Source organism: Centruroides vittatus, unplaced genomic scaffold, assembly GCF_030686945.1.
Source record: "Centruroides vittatus isolate TY-2023 unplaced genomic scaffold, ASM3068694v2 contig_680, whole genome shotgun sequence".
Classification (NCBI taxonomy): Eukaryota; Metazoa; Arthropoda; class Arachnida; order Scorpiones; family Buthidae; genus Centruroides; species Centruroides vittatus.
The window spans coordinates 2,167,643-2,192,441 of NW_027122427.1; the positions used below are offsets into that span (position 1 = coordinate 2,167,643).

The 24,799-nt window shown below is 33.9% G+C and overlaps 2 protein-coding genes across 6 annotated transcripts in view; both read left to right on the top strand.

The window, feature by feature from the left end:
- The window catches only part of Iml1 (GATOR complex protein Iml1), an 82,069-nt gene extending 78,675 nt beyond the window's left edge, over window positions 1–3,394 (top strand). For both annotated transcript variants that reach the window (XM_067276224.1, XM_067276226.1), the window contains exons 34-37: window positions 2,411–2,579; window positions 2,654–2,838; window positions 2,904–2,993; window positions 3,074–3,394. In XM_067276224.1, the coding sequence (XP_067132325.1) occupies window positions 2,411–2,579; window positions 2,654–2,838; window positions 2,904–2,993; window positions 3,074–3,268 (639 nt within the window). In that variant the 3' untranslated portion in view covers window positions 3,269–3,394. The remainder of the gene's footprint in view (window positions 1–2,410; window positions 2,580–2,653; window positions 2,839–2,903; window positions 2,994–3,073) is intronic.
- Window positions 3,395–13,296: 9,902 nt separating this feature from the next.
- Window positions 13,297–24,799, top strand: part of LOC136980167 (peroxisomal sarcosine oxidase-like) — a 31,939-nt gene continuing 20,436 nt past the window's right edge. Inside the window, exons 1-6 of one of the 4 annotated variants that reach the window (XM_067276219.1) lie at window positions 13,297–13,438; window positions 14,348–14,496; window positions 19,660–19,876; window positions 19,962–20,144; window positions 20,227–20,361; window positions 24,440–24,595. In XM_067276219.1, coding sequence (XP_067132320.1) covers window positions 14,435–14,496; window positions 19,660–19,876; window positions 19,962–20,144; window positions 20,227–20,361; window positions 24,440–24,595 — 753 coding nt within the window. In that variant the 5' untranslated portion in view covers window positions 13,297–13,438; window positions 14,348–14,434. Of the gene's footprint in view, window positions 13,439–13,761; window positions 14,120–14,347; window positions 14,497–19,659; window positions 19,877–19,961; window positions 20,145–20,226; window positions 20,362–24,439; window positions 24,596–24,799 lie in introns of those variants that run through there. The other 3 variants (XM_067276218.1, XM_067276217.1, XM_067276216.1) reach the window with 3 other exon arrangements.

Here is a 24,799-nt window from a genome sequence, read left to right on the forward strand (position 1 = left end):
GCCACAAAGTGATTGCAGTGCTCAAAGTGGTAGAAACATTTATTACACCACTATTGTAGCATTAAAGCTATTGGCAGCTCAAGGACCAGTATATCTAGCGACTATGGTACTGTGGGTACCGAGGAGGTACGACGAACCTCCATCTAATTTGGGCTAACAAGTCGGAGGGACTTGCCCACGAGTCAGAGATGGCTTATTTTTCCGTAGGGTTTCCCATAGGGATGGGACTACTTTTTCATCTGGTCGAGTGTAGGAGGGAAGGTGGAGTCGTGGTAAGGCGATAGGCGAATATTCGAGTAAGCAAGACATCATTTAACAAGGTAACAACGATGTATTGGAATAAAAAAAAATGTTACAAATGTCTAACACATATATATATCCCTAACACACGAAGAGAGAGAGAGTTCACATGGATGGGTTCCATACCTCTTAGACAATCCAATGTTCTATAGCGTCGTACCCGTATGCCAAATTGGTAGGATATCCAGTTTTCGGACAAGAGACGTTAATTCCTTAGGATTCAGAGACGTTACTTCCTCTTACCTCTATTTTAGAGCAAGAGACGTTAATTATTCGGAGCGAGAGACATTAATTATCTTCGACACACCCTCTATCTACCGGTTGACGATCGACTCCCCGGGAGGGGGAGAGAAGCATCTTATATAGCTTTTTGCTGGAAAAGTTGATCACGTGAATGTGATCAGGCCATAGGTGTTCCCGAGATTGGAAACAATACGGTGAATTTGGGCACTAACTATAAACTTAAGTTGCAAGCTGATCTGTACTCAGCGTAAGAACAATGGATAGTTGACAGTTATATGGCCAAGGACGCATATTTTCTTGGCCAAGACATTTTCTAGCGAGGATGTTTATAATAGGGAACAATTATTACAATTTTTCGTTCAGGGGAAGTTCCAGATCTCACAGTACCGATAAGTTGTGCAATACTTTTGTTAAACTCTTGAACTTTTAATCCTTCTTACGGCTGTTCTGAAATCTAAAAAAATTCCAAATTCTGAATCATAGCTTGTTCTTATTTCTGTATATTAATATTCTATGTTATTATTTAATCTTAAGTCACAAATAACATTCTTATTAATTTTAAATAATAAAAAAATTTCGTCGACCAAGTTCCAGTAGTGCCAAGAATTTTTACTACATTGACTTTTGCACCAATACAACATTTGTGATCAAATCTCTGAATGCCAGATTGAGTTACATCATGGTCTGCTATTAATTATTGATACATTTGCAAAAGTTGCAGATTTGAGTCCTAGTTGGAGTTAGTTTTACTTCCAGAATGTTCTTAAATTAATAGCGAGGTTGAGGCCGAAGTTTTAAATGCAAAAACGTGTACGTCGGACATTCGACGCCGCTTTCTTGTAAGCCTAGAAGTTTGACAATGGTGTTTGGAATGTCGAGCATGATTCCACTGACTTTCCAAATGCCGTTGCCAAACTTCTAGGCTTACAGGAAAGCAGCGCCAAACGTCCGACATACACGTTTTCGCGTTTAAAACTTTGGCCTCAACCTCGCTAATGTAATTATTACTGGTGGTATTAGTAAAAGCTGTGGTCTCAACAAGCCTACCTTTAGACCAAATTATGAGGGTTAATGAGTGTATTTCTATAAAATTTAGGAAGAGGTATAATAATACAGCCAATTTTAAAAAGAAAAAAATCCCGTTTTATTTTTTTAATCACACACATTCACCATTTAGAAGGCACATTTTTCCAAGTTTTGAATAATTAATTACACATCTTATGTCTTCCAGAAATACTTTATTACAAACAAACATTTTTGGCCTAGTTTACAGGCCTGCTTCAGGTTCTACACGTTGAAACGAATGGTATACCGAGTATTCCAAAATTGGAATGTTCCGACTTTTTGTTTAAAAATATCCTATAATCTAATGCATCAAATTAAAAATAACATATGCAAATATATTTATATATTTGTTTATCTAATTATTTTTATTTATTTATTACATATATATAAATCAGATGTTATATATAAGAAAGCTGTATATAAATATTTGGTCATTCAACTTTGATATTTTTCAATTTCTATCTTATTTTATTAATGCTTAACAATATAAAAAAGACAACAAGGTATTGAAATATATATTCCATATTAAAAAATAATTCTATATAAACAATGCAACATAAATTTTTATGAAAAAAGCAGTACACCTTGTATAAATAATCCCAACAATATAAGGTTATACAAGGTGTACTGCATCTTTCATTTGGTTACTTCTCCAGTTTTGTCAAATTATTTTATAAATTTTTATTAAATGATTTACAATGTCATAAATTATGCTAATTGAATGTTATATGAATGTATTCAATTTTTATGATACCGAGCTGATTACTTTACTATAAAATACTTAGAATTTATTACTTTTTAGGTTCAAGGATGGGCTAGAAAAGCATCTGCTTCTAATCTTCAGTTAGTGCCAATTCCAAGTGATCCTTTTGCTTTGCCATTTTCTACAAAATCCGATCCTCTAAGAGGACCGATTTTTGTTCCTTTGAATTTAGAATGTTTACCGGAAGCCGAAGTTCGCTTATTGAAAGGTATAGATTTGCTTCGACGTACAGTATATACTGCACGTAAATCACAATTTATCATCGTTATTAAACTATTTTAGAAGAGGGCCTCATCTCATTTCAAGAGAACATCTTAAAAAAATTTGGATTCATTCTTCATCGAGATCCCAACAATACGGGTCCTTCCCAATACGTACATATCAGCGGAAGTATGTTTGTCATCATTACGACGCACAGTTCTAACGACCAACACAATTATCGTATTAGGGGCGGAAAGCTTGAAAAAGTATACAATTTTGTTTCTTAAATTATATTAATAAAATTTGATTTATTAAATCTCCGTAATTATAGGAAGAACTGTATAGTCCCCACGAACAGTACATCACTAGACATTTTAGCGGTTTGGTAAAAAACGAAATGCCTTCCAGATCGAAATTTAAGGTTACAAGACTCGATTTTTTATTATTATTTGTAAAATGTAATCGGAGACGATACAGTTGTTTTATTAAATTTCATTGTAGGTTGGATTTCTCTGGTCGTGGAATTACATGATAACGAAACGTTGGAAGTCACTGGCCACTGGCGACGAACAGTTCATGAGGAAAGTGATGAACAATTTCCAGATGTTCTGTGCCAATAAGAATGAGAGATTAAAAAATTTTTGGAATGAAACTTTTGCAGAAGACGACGATCCATTATTGTATATGGAACAATAGGAAGAAATTAATTTAAAAATAACTTAATACTCATATGCATAATTTGTTTAATTGTTAATTTATGAATATTTTATAATGTATAAAAGTAATTTATATGATTAAAATTTTTATTACAAAATTGAGAAATTTGAATTTAAAATTTTATTGTTATGCATCTTACTGTTTTTTTTTAATTCTTTTTGCCTCTATGTCCTTACTCTTATCAATTTCTGTTTGTATCCTTGTCTACTTTGACCTTGTTAATAGAACTTATTACACTGGTATAGTTTCCTATTAGCAAATAGAGCAGATCCTAGTCAAAACAAAAATAAAAAACAGGTGAAAATATAGATATTTTGTTTTGACTTTTTGACTAAGATTACTCTATTCACCATTTTTTATTTTTACTAACTACCTGTGGGTTCAAAGAAGTCTTTAATTGCTGCAGGAAAATTATTTTGATCCTGAAATAACATTCCAAACACTCACAAAAATATTATTGAACTTTTAATAATTGACAAATATAATAGACATATTAGAGTATTTATGTACCAAACTTCGTAAAGATATTTGCATAAATTACAAAATTACGGCATTTTAAACAAAGTAAGAGTTGAACAAAAGCATAGAATCGTGAAAAATATTAAACGAAAGTATGGAATAATGATGATTAATATTTTGTAGGGCCACCTTATGGCATTGTAGAAATAAGTTTTTTACACAGTTCTGGATCAACTTGTGACCACGATTCTTTGACTGTTTTCTTTAAATCTTCTATTGTTGTAGCTATTTTTATACAGCTCATTTTCAATGGAAGATATATCTGGACTGTTGGCAAGCCATTCTAAAAGTTGTATGTTACGAGGGGTGTTCAAAAAGTATCGGACCTTTATTTTTCCTGCATAAACCAATGACGCGTGGGAGGCCTCCTTCGGTGGAGATGTTGAGGGGACAGTCATGCGCAGTCCTAAATTTTTTCCCGCCCGCAGGAAGCATCAGCCGCTGGCAGTTGGCCTATGAGTGAGGATGTGTAGTGAGCGCTCGTTGGATTTCGTTAAGTTGGAAAATGACTGAACAACATGAGCAGCGATATTGCATCAAATTTTGCCAAAAGCTTGGCGATACCCAAGCAGAAACCATTTGCAAGATTCAACAGGCTATCAGGGGACGATGCCATGAGCAACACATGGATAAAGGAATGGTACAATTACTGGCTCGGTCTTTGTGTACCCTCTGTTAGAACATGTAATATTTCTTGTCTTTTTACCCTCTTTCTACCAACATTATCTCACAGATCATTTTTTTAAATCATATTATCATTCATACCAGTCCAGTTGAAGACCTTTTGTATCGTGATTTTACTTTTTATAAAAACAAACTTAACCTGTAAAGGGGTTGGGTGAAATGGCAATCCTTGATAGTTACTTGGAATTAGAATCTTTCGTCATTAAAACATCAGATCACTTTGGTGATGAGGATGACATGCATCATGATGTAGGGCTAGACAAATTAAGCAATGGTTTCAAGAACATATGAGGGATGTTCAAAAAGTATCTGACCTTTATTTTTCCCGCGTAAACCAATGATGTGCGGGAGGCCTCCTTCGGTGGAGATATTGAGGGAACAGTCGTGCGCAGTCTTGAATTTTGATTAGATTGTTCCATTAAAATATAGCAAAGTATACACTCAAAATATTTTAAGAGGTTAGTGAGATCTAGTAATCCAAGACAAATTCTGGCAACTTTTGGGCTTATTAGTAGGGCATATCACTAAATTTATACAGAAGGAAGTAAACTTTGTGTTAACTTTACAGAATAAAGATGGAGCATCATTGACTAAACAGAGAGGCATTAATCAATGATTGACTGAAAGTTTGTAAAAAAAACAACCCTTAAAACAGAATTTGAAGAAATGTTTTTACAAAAGTGCCAAAGAATGCCCCGTTTAATAAAAAGAGATTTGACAGTGTGATGAATATGATCGTGAAAAGTCAGTTTGTCGTCAAATATAACGCTGAGATTGCAGTAAGATTTAACATATTTTATGGCGATTAATATAAATCAAGGAAAGATATGGGTTATGCATCAAAGAGTAACACATGATTACAGTTTTGTGAATATTATTATTTAAGTTATCACTGGTAAAGGAAGAGCATATTGAATTGATGTCTGCAGTGGGTCATTGTTTAAAATTTTTATATTGTCGGCATAATCTATTATTTTGGAAGACAAGTTATTGAAAAGTTTATCTATATAGGCAGAGAAGAAAAGTGTACAGTACTTAATATGTGGCATTCCTCTAGAATCCATATCAGTTGTTTCATCTATTGTGGGTGTAATTATGGCCAGTCATATTGCTTAAAGGTGTTGTTATTTCACATCATCATGTAAGCAATTATATAAAATATAGAGCAATAATATAAACCACAAACTTTCATTTAGTTAATCTTTACTGTTTATTTGTGTAATAGTTGTATATGATTATTCATAAATAGAAATTCTTCCATTGAGCACGGCAGAATACTTTTTACAAGTAGATTGAAGAATTGAGAAGAGTAGAGATTTGAAAAAATTCAAGAAGAATTGCTAACATTTCTACAAATTAAGAAGTTTATACTATATGTTATAACAAAAAACAACAGAGCAAAATTTCACCAGGAGAGTAGAAAAATAATAGGAGTTATACTGTAGAGAATTCACTTACGTGCATATAAACAGATGGTGTCACTCGAAGTAGATCAACACAGCGACTCTAATGTACATTTCTTGGATGTGGATATCAAGGTTGAGAGACCCAACATACACACCACCACAGTATATCGTAAACAGTGTGCAAGCCCCACGTACATCCTGAGCGACTCGTGACCCATTTCAATACAAAGTAGCTGCTTTTTGATCATTGGTCAGAAGGGCATACACTCATCCATCCACTCAAGAGGTGCTTAGAAAGAAGTTAAACCACATTGAGAAGATTGCTGATATGCATGGCTACCACAATCTTATTCCAAGAATCTTGGAGTGCCACAAAAGAGCACTAATGACCCACGCTACATCTACGACGGCACAGGGTGACAACCAAGATATAGATGTTGAAAGAATATTGCTTACATACAACCCAGCCTTGAGATCCATTTACGCAGCTATCGCCAAAAAATGCAAGGTCATTATTGCATACAGGAGAGGCCCAACTATGTTTGACATGTTACGTAATGGAAAGGACCCATCTGACCCAAGTAAATTACCAGGCATATACCGAAACCCAGTGAGAGATGAAAGATTCGGTAGGGATTTGCTCTACATAGGATCAACGAAATGCTCGATGGGGATCAGAATTAGAGAACACAAAGCAGATATACAATACAACAGAGCCACCATGTCACTCACGATATATGCTTCTCACCTGGGCATTACTGTGGACTTCGCAGGGGCAGTGTTAATAGTCAAAACAACACGGATGGACCACCTCAAATGGCTAGAAGAGATAGAGATATATAAGGCGCACACTACACCGACGTGCATTAATTCTCGGGAGGAAATGGCTCTTTCGCTTGCTTGGCAAGCTTTATTGCATAATGATTCTTAAGGATTTATCTGGTGTCAAATGATGTATGAGGACATGTAACATTAAAAGTAATATAGTGCATTGTACAAGAAACTAAGTACGTATGAGAAGAAAATATGATTCTGAACAATAGGGAACACGACGAATACAACACTTGCACAATGAACATCGCACAATCGAACTATCATCGTTTGAATTTGTTTAAAAAAAATTTTGTAACTGTGTTATAGAATAAGGAATCCAGCCGTTTTACCTGAGGAAGAACACGGAAGGTGTTAGGAAAATGCTTGTTTCTTCGATTTTGTTTATTTTTTCACACCAGTTAGAGGCTTGAGTAAGTGAGTTTTATTTATCTATTATAAACAGATGGTTTTTATATTAGAAAAATATTAAAATCTTTCTTTATACTCTATATTCCAAGTTAACACTCTATTGTCCTTTAAAAAGTTTCTTTACAGTCTTCCTTTAGTAATAGACACTTTAATCTACATACATCAAGGAACACCGGGGATGTAAACAACACTTTCTGGAACCTTTTACCGGTGTTAGACCAAAACGAAAAAATATCCGTTAACGTTTTCGAACTTCGAAGAACTACGAAGTTCGAAAACGTTAACGGATATTTTTTCGTTTTGGTCTAACACCGGTAAAAGGTTCCAGAAAGTGTTGTAGACACTTTAATATTGTTTCGGTTTCTTGAACAGGATAAAGCAACAGAGTTGACCATGAGGAAATACTGGTTGGTTAAGAAAAATTCCCGCACAATCATATGTCTGTCCCTGAGATTTGTTAATAGTAACGGCAAAAGCTGGAATAATAGAAACTGTCGATGCTTTAGTATAAATGGACATTTACATCACTGGGGCTAAATCGATACGTGGAATATTCACAATATCGCCTCAATTACAGTCGGACAATATTTAAGCTGTAATTAAATAGCCTTATTCCATTGCAAAGACCTTTTTTCTGGGCACATATTCCTATGACTACTACAGTTTTCAATATTAGCTGATGTGGTAGCATGCCTAATATCATAATTGTATTTAAAAACTGGTGGATAGTTTGTCATTAGCATCATCAGTTAATATGGAATCTATACTATAGTAAATTATGTTCTTCTGGTAAACACCTGATGATTTCCTGATTCTTCAGGCATTCGCCATTTGTAGATGCAAGAACAACTTGTTTCATTAAGACTTCTGAACATAGAATCAGTTTTCAGCACTGATATACAAAACCTATGATTCAGTAAGTTGTAATCAAATTCTGAAGAATTTCAATCATTCCACCCATAGTTCCACCTATTTTTCCTGTTATATCTGAACCAGCTTTCAGAAGACATTCATTAAATTCATTTGACCCTCACTTCTCATATTTGTCCTTGATGAAATCATTGAAAATTGTTCCCGTAAACGACTGGATAAGCATGATTCGATTTCCACGAGGTACAATGGGTAAAATCTGACAGAAATCAGAGTCCAAAAGTCCACGGTCACTTGCAGCTTATTGAAATGTGGAAAGAGTATTCCATTAAAAGTTTGTAGATCCTCAAAACATGTAGCTCCTTTAACATGAAGTAATAGAAGTCTAACAAGGGGAGGGCACGACCTGGGAAATTCACTTTGGGATGAGACTTGGTATATAGGTAGTACTCCTTTAGGATGTTCAATCCTCAAAACAAGAAAGCGCAATGGCCAGCCAATTTTAAGAAAAAGGCCTTTAAAAATTCGAGCTCAGCTTATATACTAATAAGTTTTGCTAGGTCAGCAGCCGCCGAGCAGCTCAGTCGATATCGTTCTTGGCTACCACCAAGTCGTTCTGGGTTCTAATTGCAGTCTCGATTATTTTTATTATTTTTTTTTTCCTTTCTAAAAATTTTTTAAAATAAGTATTTTGAAATATATAAATATTAAAATTTTATTATAATAAATAATTTCATTTAAAAAAATATCTAACACATATTACATGTCATTTTAATTATACTGTAATAATACAAAATAATTAATAAGTATATTAATAATAATAGTTATAAATAATTAGTTATGGAACAACAGTTTTCATTTATTATTCTATTGTATCAAATTTTTCGAAGGTTACTATTATTATTAATTTACATATCAACGAAAATAAACAACTGAAATGTTTCCAATTCTGAACAGTATTATATAAATGAGATCCAATTTAATACTTCAGTGTAAAAAGTATCACATTAGACTGACATTTTTAACAGCAAAACAAGATTTTTCTCAAGGTCATAAAAATGCGCATGGACTTATGGACTGACCTGAATATTCAGAGACAACGTGTCAGTTTACTTTTGGATTTCAAAGAGATCATAGTGTTCCATGATATATCACACCATAATACAAATAGTTTCAATATTTTACAGTAAAATGTCTGCAAATGAAGATACTATCAGTCTACCAACAGTTGATGAGGAAACTGCTGAAGAATTGATAAATAGTGATAGTTTAAAAATGAAATTAACAGATGCATTTGAATATTGTAAAAGTTTGCTTGCGGAAAAAAATTTAATTGTATTGAAATGTTCTGCTTCAATTTCTGATGAAGCTATGTTGATGGGTGAGGAAATTTACAAAAATACTGTGCATATGTTGGCTGAAAAAAGTTTTGTAAGCGATGAAGAGCTTATTCATGCTAATGAAGTGTGTGAAGAAGTATATTTTGAGCAGGTGAAAGCTGATATTTCATCTGACGAGTATGAGCCCGATGAAAAGAAAAAAAGAGAAGTGGAACATATTCCTTTGAATTATAAAATCAAAGTCATTAACATTGCGAAAAAACATCCTACATGGAATTTGAAAACATTGCAAAAAAATGGATGTAGTCGATTAAAAAAAAAAAAGAGTATTTATCCAAATGGGAAGAAGAAATAAAAAAAGGAGGAAATAAGTTTGATAAATATGCAATTATTGATTCTTGGACATATGATCGTTTTGTTGAAGCCAGACAGAATTATCAACAAGTAACTACTAGAAACTTGCAGCAGTGGGCTCTATCTGCTGCTGGACAGTTTGGAAATTTTGAATTTAAAGCTTCTGAACGATGGGTAAAGAAATTTAAAAGCACTTATAACATATGTCAACGAAAAATAACAAAATTTGTTTCGCAAAAGGAAACAGCAACTTTAGAACAAGTTTTGGATTCTGCAGCAACCTTTCGGAAGCAGGCATTACAATTAATACCTAAATTTAACAAAAATTTCGTCATTAATACTGACCAGACAGGTATGTTGATATAAAAAAAACTTAAAATTATGCTCAATTTTAATTGTACACTTATCCATTTTATATAACTCATGCTATTATCGTTTTTAGGGTGCCAGTACCAATCTACTTTTAATAGGACTCTTGCAGAAAAAGGTACCAAAACTGTATTTGTTAAACGCACGATATGAATAAAGTGACACAATCATATACAGCACAATATGCACTCACCTTATCTGGAAAACTATTGCCTCAGGTATTTGTATGTCTTCAAGAATCAACTGGTAAATTTGGTCCAAGAGTGCAGAAAACGGTGGAAGAATACAAACAAAAATATAAAAATGTTATAATAACATCATCAAACTCCGGAAAGCTTACGACAGAATTATATATTGAATTCCTTCAAAACTGTTTAAAACCTTACGTGGGAAAAGAACAGTTTCTTCTACTTATCGACTCTTGGCAAGGACAAACAAAACCTGAATTATACGATGAAATCTTCCAGGATGACAATGAATTACCTACTTGTACGATTAAAGTGATTCCTCCAAAGTGTACTCCTCTCGTTCAACCTTGTGACGTCTATTTTTATAGACAAGTAAAAAATCTAATCAAAAATTTTCAAAATTCTGCTTATTTAATCGAACAAAATCGAGAAATAAATTCTCGAGAAGACTATTAAAATACAATCAATAGTTCACCATCAATTGTCGTCGCCAATTTTTGATAAAATGATTAGATATGCTTGGTACGCTGCTAAACTTGCTGAAGACAGAGAGATATTCATGAATGTGAATGAAGTTTGTTTTCCAACTGATCTTCTGAAAGAACATTGCTCTTATAAGCGTTCGTCATTTATTTGTTGTGCTAGATGCCAAAAAATGTATTGTTTCCCATGTTTCTATGATAATTATCATTCAGATTTTTGTATGTAATAAAATTATGTGTAAAAGTAACAATGACACAAACTAAACTTTTTACTTCCTATAATAACCATTTGTAACTATTATTATTAATATACTTATTAATTATTTTGTATTATTACAGTATAATTAAAATGACATGTAATATGTGTTAGATATTTTTTTAAATGAAATTATTTATTATAATAAAATTTTAATATTTATATATTCAAAATACTTATTTTAAAAAATTTTTAGAAAGGAAAAAAAAAATAATAAAAATAATCGAGACTGCAATTAGAACCCAGAACGACTTGGTGGTAGCCAAGAACGATATCGACTGAGCTGCTCGGCGGCTGCTGACCTAGCAAAACTTATTAGTACATAAGCTGAGCTCGAATTTTTAAAGGCCTTTTTCTTAAAATTGGCTGGCCATTGCGCTTTCTTGTTTTGAGGATTGAACATTCTAAAGGAGTACTACCTATATACCAAGTCTGATCCCAAAGTGAATTTCCCAGGTCGTGCCCTCCCCTTGTAAGATAAAATCTTTCCTTTTCATACATTCTTAGCACTATTTTTTCACCTCTTTCTTCTCTGTCATTTTCCTTTGGAATACACATAGTGATAAGGAATTTCTGTATTCGAAAAATTGTGAGCTTCTTTGTCAGACAAATTAAGTGCAAAGTAATGTATTAGCTTTTTTACTTTATTTTGTGCTGCTTCCAGTGTTTTTGCTTCTTGTCTTCCTTTAAAATAAATAGACTGATGATCTGGCAAATGAACCAGCAACCTTATTACAGCACACGATCTATCACGCATTGGACGCTCACACATAGCTTCACTTGCACTTACGTAACGTCCATTAACAAAATTTGAAATTTCATCTACATCACATACTATGTGTTGTTTATCACCAGATACAATACTAAATTAGCATTCACAACTCTCATTTATATATTTGTATATATACTCGGCAGCTCGCACCATACATACTTCCACGTCGATACGTGCATTATATTTTATTCTGATATTTTTTCTTGCACATCTCAGGACCTTTCCAATTTAATTTTTCCTTCGAGACAGCAAGAATTAAATTCACTATCTTGTGCAAAATGTAGAGCATTACAAAAGTGGGACTTAACATTTGACGGACCGCAGTCGTATTCCAACACATTTTTCTCATTGAACCGAACTGCCCCTTCTCCTATTAGTACAATCTGCCGGTCTAAAGAAACGATTCCTCTTTGAACAGGTCTCGCCCGGTCCACTTTGAGTCGAGCCGGACGCCGCAACGTTGTTTCCTCGGTCCCGGACAAAGCAGTTCTCAATCCGTTTTGCTCCGGTCGAGCTTGACGTTCCGATGTCGTTTCCACAACCTTGGATGAAGCCGCTCTCAATCTGTTTCGCTCGCGTCGAGCTTTACGTCGCGATGCCGTCTCCGTAGCCCTTAACGAAGCCATTCGCAGTCTGTTTTCCTCCAGTCGAATTCGATGTTGCAATTCTGATTCTGCAGCCCTGGACAAGGCCATTCTTATTCGATGTTGCTTGAGTCGAATTTCACGGTCTTCAGGGCTCTCAGTTGCTCTAAATCTTTTAGCTCTAGAATTTACTTGGCCAATTCTACTCCTGGGCTTTCCCCTGGGCATTTTTTTTTTTTTGGCAAAACAGCGAGTTTAATTCAAAGTTAATAAGACAAAGACGAATTGTGTGTGTGTTACGAGCAACAATACTTTCTAAACAACCGGCACGTGAGATCCTTACTTCGAATTGGATAATAGAGTCACGTGATCACTATGGAAATATTTTTAAAAATATTTGTTATAGAAATGACACGATGAGGCTATTTTTTTTTAACGTATAAATTTTAAATTGAATGAAGTAAGTTTAAAATATGCCATTTGCCAAAATATTTAAAAAATGCAACTTAAGGGAAATTCCCTGGTCGAGCACGAAGTAAATGACGTCACTGCAACGTAAGCGCGATCGGCGATCGCGCTTACGTTGCAGTGACGTCATTTAGTTCCCTTAAGTTGCATTTTTTAAATATTTTGGCAAATCGGTGAAACATTTATTTGATTGTAAATATTTCCGCAAAATTAATGGCGTATACTTTCCGTCAGAAATAAAACGAATATAAGCAAAATTTCGTCTGAATTGGACAGAAATTGCAGGAGTTATAAAGAATTCGCGCACAGCTTTCAGTTTATTTTCACTCAAAATCTGTTAATGTTCATTTTTATTAAAAACGTAAATATAGACGAAAGACGTGAAATTGGCCAAAAGATTGTTGACGCACTGAAAAATAAATCGTAGTTGTCGAATCTTAATCCGAGAACGAATTCTTCCGCGAGAAGAATAAGTTGTCCGGAAATACGTCAGAGATGTCACGTGGCGGAGTGATGCCCAAGCTGAGTCACGTGATGCTGCCCGTCCGCCGTCTAACGTGGTGTTCCGCGACGACGATAAGCTGAAGCAATGGCGTTTCGAACGGTATACACTCGGTAATTAGTCCTACGATTTCTTTGTTTATAGTACTTTTTATACTGGTTTCCAAGAAAAAATTGTTTGTATGCATTTTGGAAATTTCTATTAAATATCTCTCGTTATAAAAGAACTTAAAAGAAAACACGTGATGGTCTTAATAGATTTATTAAGACATTTACATTTATACAGCATTCATAAATTCGGCAAAAACTGAAATATCCAGCGAATTATATTCGGGATTTGTTCAGAAAGTAATTAATAAGAATTTATTAACGAACTCATCAGCTGATACTTCGTTTTACGTCAATCTGTCGTCAATCTTCATTTTTACAGCAAGTGATTCTAATTAATGACGTCAATTTGACGTCACGATTGTATAAACATTACTGATTTTTTCCAATTATGATTATAATTAAAAACTGTGATTAGAGGATTCATATTTTAAATCACATTTATTAAAGAGTCTGGAAAACATTTTAATAATTTGACCTTGTGATATGACATTATCATTCTGATTAAAAGCAAAAAAGGAAATCATTTTTTATGATTGGCAAATGTTTAAAGGCTCAAAGTTCATTAATGTTTTAAAAAAAATGTCCGAAAGCTTCGATCATGTGGTGTTAGGAGGCGGAATAGTTGGATCTAACACTGCAAGATATTTGCAGTCGTTAGGAAAACATGTAGCATTATTGGAACAGGTTATAATTAATATTTCAGAATATATAAATGAATTAATTGACATCAGTTTAAATATACTTTGTGCATGTTAAGTTTGCATATTAAGCACGTCTCTCCTTCCCACATTTAGCTTAAAATCTATTAAAATATCTACGTAAAGCTAAATTGGAGGAACAGATAAAGATCAGATGTAACATGCGAGAAGTAAATTTTAATTTTGATATTAATGCTTTGTTTTTTCCTTACAGTTTTCTGCGGAAACTAACCGCGGCGGTTCGAGCGGATTCAGTAGACTAATTAGATATTCTTACGAGGAACCGTACTTTGCCCAATTAATGCCGGAAGCTTATCAAATATGGAAAGAGATAGAAGAACAGAGTCAAAAGCAAGTTATTGTGTGGGTATATCTTAATTATATCATTTGAAATCTTTAATTATTGAATAGAAATTTAAAGATACGGTGGGTGGTCGGTTAAATTTCGATTAATTTGCCGAGACGATGTTTGCTACCCAAATTGTTTGTTAACCAATTAATGATTTACTGTAGATTTTTATGGAAATTTTGATTAATTTGTCGTGGAGTCCCCCCCAAAAAAAATTTTTTACATTACACTGCAAAACACTGGGATGTGTAAAATACTGCACTCTTAGAACTATAACCGGTGTGATATATAAAAAACAAAGAATGCAGATCATCACAAATGTTTTCAAACTCTTGGGAGTTCTTCCTCAGGTGTGAGACTGAATTACTGATGAGACAGAGCAAACCATTAAAGAAAATTTGAGAAATAATTATAAGGTGTTACATGAGATGCATGTGTTTGTCTAGTTGACCTACCATGACCTTAAAGTTTGGAGTCCATCAATGCCTGCCATGCTGCGACAGAACCAACTCATCCGAACTTTAATGTCATGGTAGGTCAACTAGATGTTACACGAGATGCATGTGTGTTCTATGGTGAACACAGATCTTGACACTCCACTCTTTTTAAGCCCTGTAATATCGGTTTTTTCAAATAAAAAGTTCATAAAAGCACTTACAAAAATTCAGAGAACAGAAACAGTTTTTTTGTGTTTCATACAAACAAAGAAATTACTTACAAAAGTAACCGTTTAATTCATGTTAAAAAATAATTTCTTTATGTATAAACTAAATTGATGGGCTTAACCACTCAAAATACTTGTATAACAGTGTTTCTAACAAAGGTGATAGTTACAAACCATGTTACCCTGCAAAAAAATCCACCGTGCAGCGTTGCAGTTACTGTGCAGCATATGAAGTATAAGGGGAATATTGTCTGAAATGTAATAAATAGTGCCTCAAGAAAATTTGTTATATTCAATTGAATTATTATATATAAATTTTTATTATAATTTCGTGTTATAACCTTGGATCTCAGACAAAGAAAACATTGAAGTTTCTAGATATTGAATATAGGTTAATGTTACCCTAGGTATACAAAATGGTGGCTCGTCAATGACTCCAGCATACAGAAGCGAGGAAACAGTGGGGATGCACGTTATCTAAACCTAACCTATTCTAATAATTTAATTGCTAATAATTATGATAATTTATTAGAATAGGTTAGGTTTAGAAAAACATGCATCCCCGTTTCCTTGCTTCTGTATGCTGGAGTCAGAGATGAGCCGCCATTTTGTATACCTAGGGTAACATTAACCTGAATAGAATATATGAAATTATAATAAATTGCAAATTAAATGTTATATCCTGGGAAAAGCTGTCACAATGGCAACATTTTGGATCATAATACCTATTATATTTCTTTCAAGAAATACAGGAAATAAGTCCGAGATATCTATATATTAATTGAAAGAGTGTTTTGGTTTGTTCGACTTAGTTTGAATAAACAGCTCAAGTATCAAATTAAAACTTTATCCTGTAGCTGACACCTCTGAAGAGAGACTCGAATAAGACATAATGTTAAGTCAATGGGACAAACACATTAGGGCCCACTCGTCCTTGTCAATTTTAGCCTAAGCATTTTTTTGTGTTTTGCAGTTTCATTGTGGTAATTACTGATGTTAATAAATGTACATTTTAGTTATCAAGATCATTGTTTTTATCACCCTCTCCCAACTCAACCTCACCAATTCTCCACCCCTTCTAAAGCCCAAGTAACACTGGGCACATACAGCCACTTTTCATTTATTAGAATATCTTTACTAGTTCACTAATGCAGGTTTGTACATGTAATCTAAGTATTTGCTTTAAAAATATCAATAAAATGAAAATTATTAGAAATGGAAGGTTAGAAAATATTTTATTCATTTATATCTAAGAAAGAATCAAATTTACCTGAATGTATTTTCATTTATTATTAATATTATAATGTTTGAAATCATGCAAAAAAAAAGAAAAAGAACAGAAATTAAAAAAACAATTTTTATGTAATACAATTGAAGTACAAGAATATTTATTTTTAAAATATATGATTACTTATTTTAAGCATTTTATTACCATATATATCAGACATGGGCAAATGCGGCTCTTTTTCAGTTACATGCGGCTCTTGCTGAAAGTGTTAATTTCTGATTATTATTATTATTTGTACAATTTTATTTCCACAATTTTGTGAAAATATGTAATTATTAGGGATTGCAATTGCTGGATCCCTCATCCAGCAATCCAGCTGGATCCAGCGCATTCTTCGGCCTGCTGGATCCAGCACTTGGTGCTGGATCCAACGCTGCGGATCCGCAAATACTCAATTAACTTTCTAAATAATTGCGAAAAAGTCTACGTCGTCGCGTTGCCGCTTTGCTAACTACTAGACTGCTACTAATTACTTACTCACTACTTTACTAACACTAATAATTAAATTACTCATAAATAAACTATACCTTAATCAATCCAGCAAAATTTAATAAAATAATAACGTATTCAATCGCTTTTAACGATCTTCCTCAGTTACAAAAAAATACAACTTTAACTATAGAACATAAAATGTGTTTGGAATAAATGTAAAAAGAATAGTGCTTAATTACATCCCATTTTTAAACAAGATACATAGATGTACTGCCAGGTCTAATAATTTTCGTATTGTATACCGACGTAATCCCACTGTTTTCAAACTTTTAAGAAACGATAAAAAGAAAGAGGATCAGAATTCAACAACGGGTATATATTCGGTGCCTTTACACGACCAACGTTTCAATTCCAAGCTCGTTTATGTGGGTGCAACGATGCGCAGTTTAAAACAAAGGCTCAAGAGCACAAATATACAATCAGTAAGAATCTTGACAACACTGCGCTGGCATCATACGCAAGACAGAAGGATGGTAACGTCCAATGGGATCAAGCGGCAATTATAAAAACGACGACAAATAGGCAAACGGTCAAACATCTTGAGAGATTGGAAATCTGCAAGGCGCACATGACAACTGGTTGTATAAACCATAGAGATGCAGACTCATTGTCTACCATGTGGAGATCCTTTTACATTAATGTTATTAACGGACAATGCTGGTTTCATTGGATCTTATATACAAGGTGTTTTTTTTTAAACTGACAGTACTCAGAGACATCTGTAGAGCAATCTAACAGCCGAACTGTCGCCAAATTTGGGAGTGACTAAGAACGACATGGGAAAGAGATTCCGCGAAGAAAAAAGTAGTACCCAAATTTTCCGGTAGGGGTGGATTTGGCGCTGTTGTAGCAAAACAGCTAAGAATCTGCATAAAATCCAGCTGCAATTAACAAACACACGAATGAATAATCAGACAGAGGTTTCAGTGTAATAACGATAGTTTAATTAATCAGCAAATAACCTTCTCCCTTCTTCAATGTGATCACCGTCCTGCTGGACAACTCATTGCACACTGAACACCGTGTTCTCTATGGCCGAACGTAACATGGCCGTCCGCAGGAATGTTCATCACAGTTCGAGAAATGTTGTCCTTCAAAGTCATCAAGTTTGGGACACTACTAAGATAGACCTTGGACTTTAAGTAACCCCACAGGAAAAAGTAACATGGGGTTAAATCCGGGGAGCGAGGCGGCCATGCAAGTGGAAAAAAGCGACTGATGACCCTTTCTTCAGTGAAGTGCTGGTAGCTTTTTCGCTACAACAGCGCCAAATCCTCCTCTACCGGCGAATTTAGGTACTACTTTTTTCTTCGCGGAATCTCTTTTCCATGTCGTCCTTAGTAACTCTCCCAAATTTGGCGACAGTCCGGCTGGTAGATTGCTCTACAGATGTTTCAGAGTACCGTCAGTTAAAAAAAACACCCTGTATATATTTTTTCCGCTATTTATTTTGTTTATTTATCTATATTTTGTCCGTTTGGGCGTTTTCCGTTAATTTTGATATTTATTCCGAACACATTTTATGTTCTATATTTAATGTTCTATTTTTTTGTAACCGAGGAAGATCGTTAAAAACGATTGAAAACGTTATTATTTTATTAAATTTTGCTGGATTGATAAAGGTGTAGTTTATTTAACTTATTCTACTTCCAGTACATAGTTTTACATACCTATAAATAACTACAGACTAATATGTAGAGCCTATATATATGAAAACTGGTAAGACTGATAGCCACTTAGCCACTGATTATCCGTCCTTACATTATTATAACATATTAATATTAATTAATTAGTAGAATTACTTTTGCTATTATTTAACTTAAAGATTACATTATAATTATAATCTAACTAAACATTTAAAGTTAATTATCTCTATCTCAAGTGTTAAACCGAACCAAAGTTAATTTTACTACCTAAATGTGTAAGAAGTTTTACTGATTTATAGCGACCAGTCTAAATAATAAAAGCTTTTAAAGTATTTTTTTAAATGTTTTATTTCATTAAAAAACATAAATTGCAGGATAGATAGATAGATAACACTTTATTGCACCAAAAATACATCCGCGACTGGATCCAGCTGGAATGATTTTAATCCAGCAAAAATCCAGCTGGATTCAAAACACTGCTGGATTGCAATCCCTAGTAATTATATATATATATATATATATATATATATTTAGTAATTTATTTCTAAGTTGGTGCAATAAATTAAATTGACATTTCAAATCTATTCTTTTAAAACAAGTTCTCGACCCTGATGGGGAAACACCCTATCCTTCCCTGCCTTACCATACTATCTGCCACAACAGTACAGAACTGCGGCTCCCATGCATTTTGCAAAACCTACATTTCGGCTCCCACTGAACTCTTGCTTGCCCACCTCTGATATATATAATAAGTAAACATTAAATAGTAGTTTGTCAATATGACTTATTACACTGGTGAAGTTTCTGATTAGCAAAGAGAAGAAATCTTAGTCAAAAGTCAAAACAAAAATGTCTTTATTTTCACCTGGAAAAAATAAAGATATTTTATTTTGACTTTTGACTAATAATAAGTCCTATTAATAAACAAAATCCAAGTAAACAATATACACACAGAAATGTAAAAAGTAAGGACAGAATTAAAGAGTAGTTTGTCATTTATTTTGTTTTTCTAATTGACTAAATTTTTATCTTAAAATTTTCAGATTTTTTTTTTTTTTTATTAACATTAAATTTTTTATACTTTTAGTCAAACTGGATTAATTATGTTAGATAAGAAACCTAGTAATTCCCTCAAAAAATGTTGTGAAAATGTTAAAAATGTTACCACAACTTCTTTAAAAGAATTAAATGATGAAAATATGCAAGAAAAATATCCTCAATTTCTTTTTAATCATGATTATATAAAATTTTATGAAGAAACTGGAGGAATTATTTTGGCAAATAAAGCACTTTCTGCAGTACAAGTTAGTATTCTTAATTCATTAATATATTTTTGAAAATTTTAATTATTATATTTATAAAATTTAAAGTAAAATATTTAATTTTTAGGAACTTTTTATAAAAAATGGTGGCAAATTTTACTGTTCAGAAAAGGTCTGCAATATTAAACCGGGAAAAATAATAACTATTGAAACAGAAACAAAAAGTTTTCAAACACCATCACTAATTATCTGTGCAGGACCTTGGACAAACAAAATATTGAAGTTTTTGGATATTCAAGTACCCATAAAAGTATTTCACTTAAAGTATTAGTAAAATTAAAGTTAATAGAATTTTATAGAGAAAAAAAATTTATATTTATTCATTTTTGAAGACACCGAAGGTACGTGTATATTATTGGAAAGAAAGAGAAAATACGGGAAGAAAATTTCCGTCGTTTATTGATTTGAATGGAATTGGAACACACGTGTATGGATTTCAAGCTTTAGAATATCCAAATCATGTTAAGGTAAATAGTAAAGTTTGGAATACATTATTAATCTGTAATTTCACAATTACATCAATTGTTTTTCAATTAATAGTTATTCACAATTAAGTAATTTAATTTGTTTATCATTCTTACTTAACTCCATCTCAACACCGGAAAATAATAACAACTACCTCTTAACCTTTTACTGGTGTGTAATTGTAATCCCTCTTCGTCCAAACTCGTAACACAAATAGGTGTATACAAATGTTTTCGAACCACAAACGTTCTTCTTCAGGTAATATGAATTTCGTTGGAACTGCTGTTCGAATCACTTCAAATTCGTCGAAATTATGTTCGAATTCACGTTTCCCGTCTACGTAATACTGACGCATGCGCATTAGTTGACCAACTCGGCTAACATAAACTATCATTCATAAGGGCCTGCCACGCTAGTGAAAGTGTAATCTCGTTTTTATAATTAATGCACCGATTTTCCTTAAGGCTGGCTAGGTATATGGTGGCCACCTCCTCCGGCCATTTGATATGTTGTGGGTGCCGTGCGGTGCAGATAATTCTGGCTTTATCTAATTCAGGGTGAACATCAGGATCGGATGCGTACGTTGCCAGCGCTGTCGTGTTTCTTTGCCTCTGAATATCCGTGGCGTGCTCTTTAAGTCTAATCTCAAGTGATCATTTGGTGGAGCCCACATATAGAAGGTTTCTGTCCCATCTGCTATCCATAAGCAGAACGGTGTAGACTCCGGCCAGCTTATCTCTATTCGGTTTATCTTTTCTGTTGGTCAAGATGTTAAATAATGTCATGCATCTTCTGTAGGTGATGTGTAGGTGTTTCTTTTTCGCTATCTCGCCATATAGCTTTTGGACGTACGGATTATATGTGATCGGGATGATCTTGTCCTTATCCAGTCTTTCTTCCCTTAGCGGTAGGTCTTGAGCTGTACTTTGGTATTGAAGTATTAATTTGTGCACCAGCTTTCTGTACCCGTGTTCCTACGCTACTTGCTGCGTAAGCTTTAGCTCCGATTGCAGAGCTCGCTGTGTAGAAGAGTGAGTATGAGCTCTTCTGATTAGGGCTTTAAACAGAGCGACCTTATACTGCGGTGGATCACAGGATCCAATAGGTATGTATATGCCCTTATATCCAGACTTTCGGTACACTGCTGTGCGGATTACAGAGTCTTCTATCCTGATGTCAATATCCAGAAAGTGTATACTGGTATGGTGCGCTTGCTGTATTTCTAAGGTTAATCCGTATGCATTATCATTCATATTGCCGACAAAGGCTGCAATGTCCGGGTACTACTTTCCATAGGATGATAATATCGTCGACATATCTTTTATATACAATGATGTTGTGCAGATGTTGCGGGAGTACCTTAGCTTCGAGTTGTCTAATTACCATCTCGCATAAGTCCCCAGAGACTGGACTACCCATCGGTACGCCTCTTCCTTGTGTATTCTTCTCCCGCCTGCCTTTTGCGCCATCAGAGACGTACTGCTCACCATCGTCAACGATACAACGTTACATCAACAAGTCCTTGAGATGGCCCACCTGCTGTGTTACAATTCGTTCTTCCAGTTCAATCATAATGTGTATACACAAGGAAGAGGCATACCAATGGGTAGTCCAGTCTTTAGGGACTTATGCGAGATGGTAATTAGACAACTCGAAACTAAGGTACTCCCGCAACATCTACACAACATCATTGTATATAAAAGATATGTCGACGATATTATCATCCTATGGAAAGTAGTACTGAACATCACAGCCTTTGTCGGCAATATGAATGATAATGCATACGGATTAACCTTAGAAATAGAGCAAGCGCACCATACCAGTATACACTTTCTGGATATTGACATCAGGATAGAAGACTCTGTAATCTGCGCAGCAGTGTACCGAAAGTCTGGATATAAGGGCATATACATACCTATGGCGAGATAGCGAAAAAGAAATACCTACGAAAAATACCTACCTCTTCTGTAGCGAAAAATCATCGCCTACAGAAGATGCACGACATTATTTAACATCTTGACCAACAGAAAAGATAAACCAAATAGAGATAAGCTGGCCGGAGTCTACACCATTCTGCTTATGGATAGCAGATGGGACAGAAACCTTCTATATGTGGGCTCCACCAAACGATCACTTGAGATTAGACTTAAAGAGCACGCCATGGATATTCAGAGGCAAAGAAACACGACAGCGCTGGCAACATACGCATCCGATCCTGATGTTCACCCTGAATTAGATAAAGCCAGAATTATCTGCACCGCACGGCACCCACAACATATCAAATGGCTGGAGGCAGCCACCATATACCTGGCCAGCCTTAAGGAAAATCGGTGCATTAATTATAAGGACTAGATTACGCTTTCACTAGCATGACAGGTTCTTATGAATGATAGTTTATGTTAACCGAGTTGGTCAACTAATGCGCATGTGTCAGTATTACGTAGACAGGAAACGTGAATTCGAACATAATTTCGACGAATTTGAAGTGATTCGAACGGCAGTTCCAACGAAATTCATATTACCTGAGGAAGAACCGACATTTGTGGTTCGAAAACGTTTGTATACACCTATTTGTGTTACGAGTTTGGACGAAGAGGGATTACACACCGGTAAAAGGTTAAGAGATAGTTATTTTATCATTCTTAGTTGAATGGAACCTTTTTACACACACCATCAGGAAATAACAGTCTTGAGACTGTTATTTCGTGTCTTGACTCTGTCTTTAGACATTTCCTGTCCACCTCAGTATGTAAGACATTAAAATCATTCTTCTGGTGATAGCACAATCAATTAAAAATATACACATTTGATAAAAAAATGACTGGGACAGTAAGTATAAACTTAGAAAATTTTAACATTTTAAATTTTGAAGCAGACGAAAAACCTCTAAAGCAGGGATGTCCAACCTTTTGGCTTCCTTGGACCACATTTGAGGAAAAGAAATTGTCTTGGGCTGCACATAAACTATAAAACTACATATAAAAGTGACACAAGTAGATTTGCCATTCTAGGCTGCAAACAATGAAATAATTTATGCAGACAGTCAAATTTTTGTAACTCAAAAAGTAGCCAATGTGTCAAATGATTTTTTGTATGCCAAACTAGAAATGGGTAGCTCATTTTGGCACAAAATAGCAAAATCTTTTCATTTGAAATATAGTACATAATATATGTATAATTTATGGTGACAACCATCCTAACTTTTATATTTAGCACTTGTGAACCTTGCTGCACTAGCACTACAGCAGCTAACTTAAAGCAGAAATAGTTTAACTGTCTTTTAACAAAATGCCTTTAAGAGGCTTTACTAAGAAACATGCCAAATGTATATTTTTAAAGACACTTTATAAGTGTATACTAATGGCATCTTATGACAATTTTTTAAATAAAAAGTATTACAATGCCACACAAATTTCAAAAAATTCAAAAGTAAGTACATAAAGATCTCAATGTTTTAATGAAGTTTATGATTTTACGTTGGGCCTCATTCATTACATTTCATTACGGCGCTGGGCCATATGCATGCTGCGAGTCGGACAGCCCTACTCTAAAGAAAGGTTAACTCCACTCTGACATTGTCCTTTTCACACATCAGGAAATAACCTGACAGTGGAGTCAACCTCAAAATTTAAAATGTTAACATTTTCTAAGTTTATACTTATTGTCCCAGTCATTTTTTTTATCAAGTGTGTATATTTTTATTGATTGTGCCATTACCAGAGGGATGATATTAATGTTTTACATATTGAGGTGGACAGGAAATGCTAAAGAAAGATTGACTCTGCCATGATGGTATGTGAAAGAGATGAAGCAAGAAGATAAAGCATCTTCTTACTTCAAGTAGTGATCTTACTAAAGTAGTGTGTATTTGAGAATTTTTGTAAATATTCTAAGTTTAAAGATTATAAAATTTTTATGTGGCTTTATAATGAATTGTGTAAAAAATAATATTTAGCTGAAAATTTTTACAGTAAAGTCAAAAATTAGGCTATATGTAGGAAAATATTCAAATGAATTCTAATAATTTTTAAATGTTTTACAAATTTATTAATTATATGTTATTCACATTACTTTCTTTAGATATGTGCACATGGTGGTGATGAGTGTGATCCAGATGCAAAAGATACAACAGGAATGAAAGATATATATGTTGATAAATTATGCAAGTATATTCAACAACATTTTCCTGAAATAGAATATGAAAAACCAAATATAATTGAAACTTGTATCTATTCAGTAAGTAATTGTTTATTTCTGTATGTTTAAACAGTGTAACATAGTGAAGATATATAAAAGTTATAAGTCGGGTGTCCAACCCGCTGCCCAATAAACGTTGTAAACAAAACCAACAAATTTTTTCAATTTTATTTTTATTTATTCATTTCAATGGCATAAACTCAAAAAAGAAGTTTCACAAAGCCATAAACCTTTATACTGTAA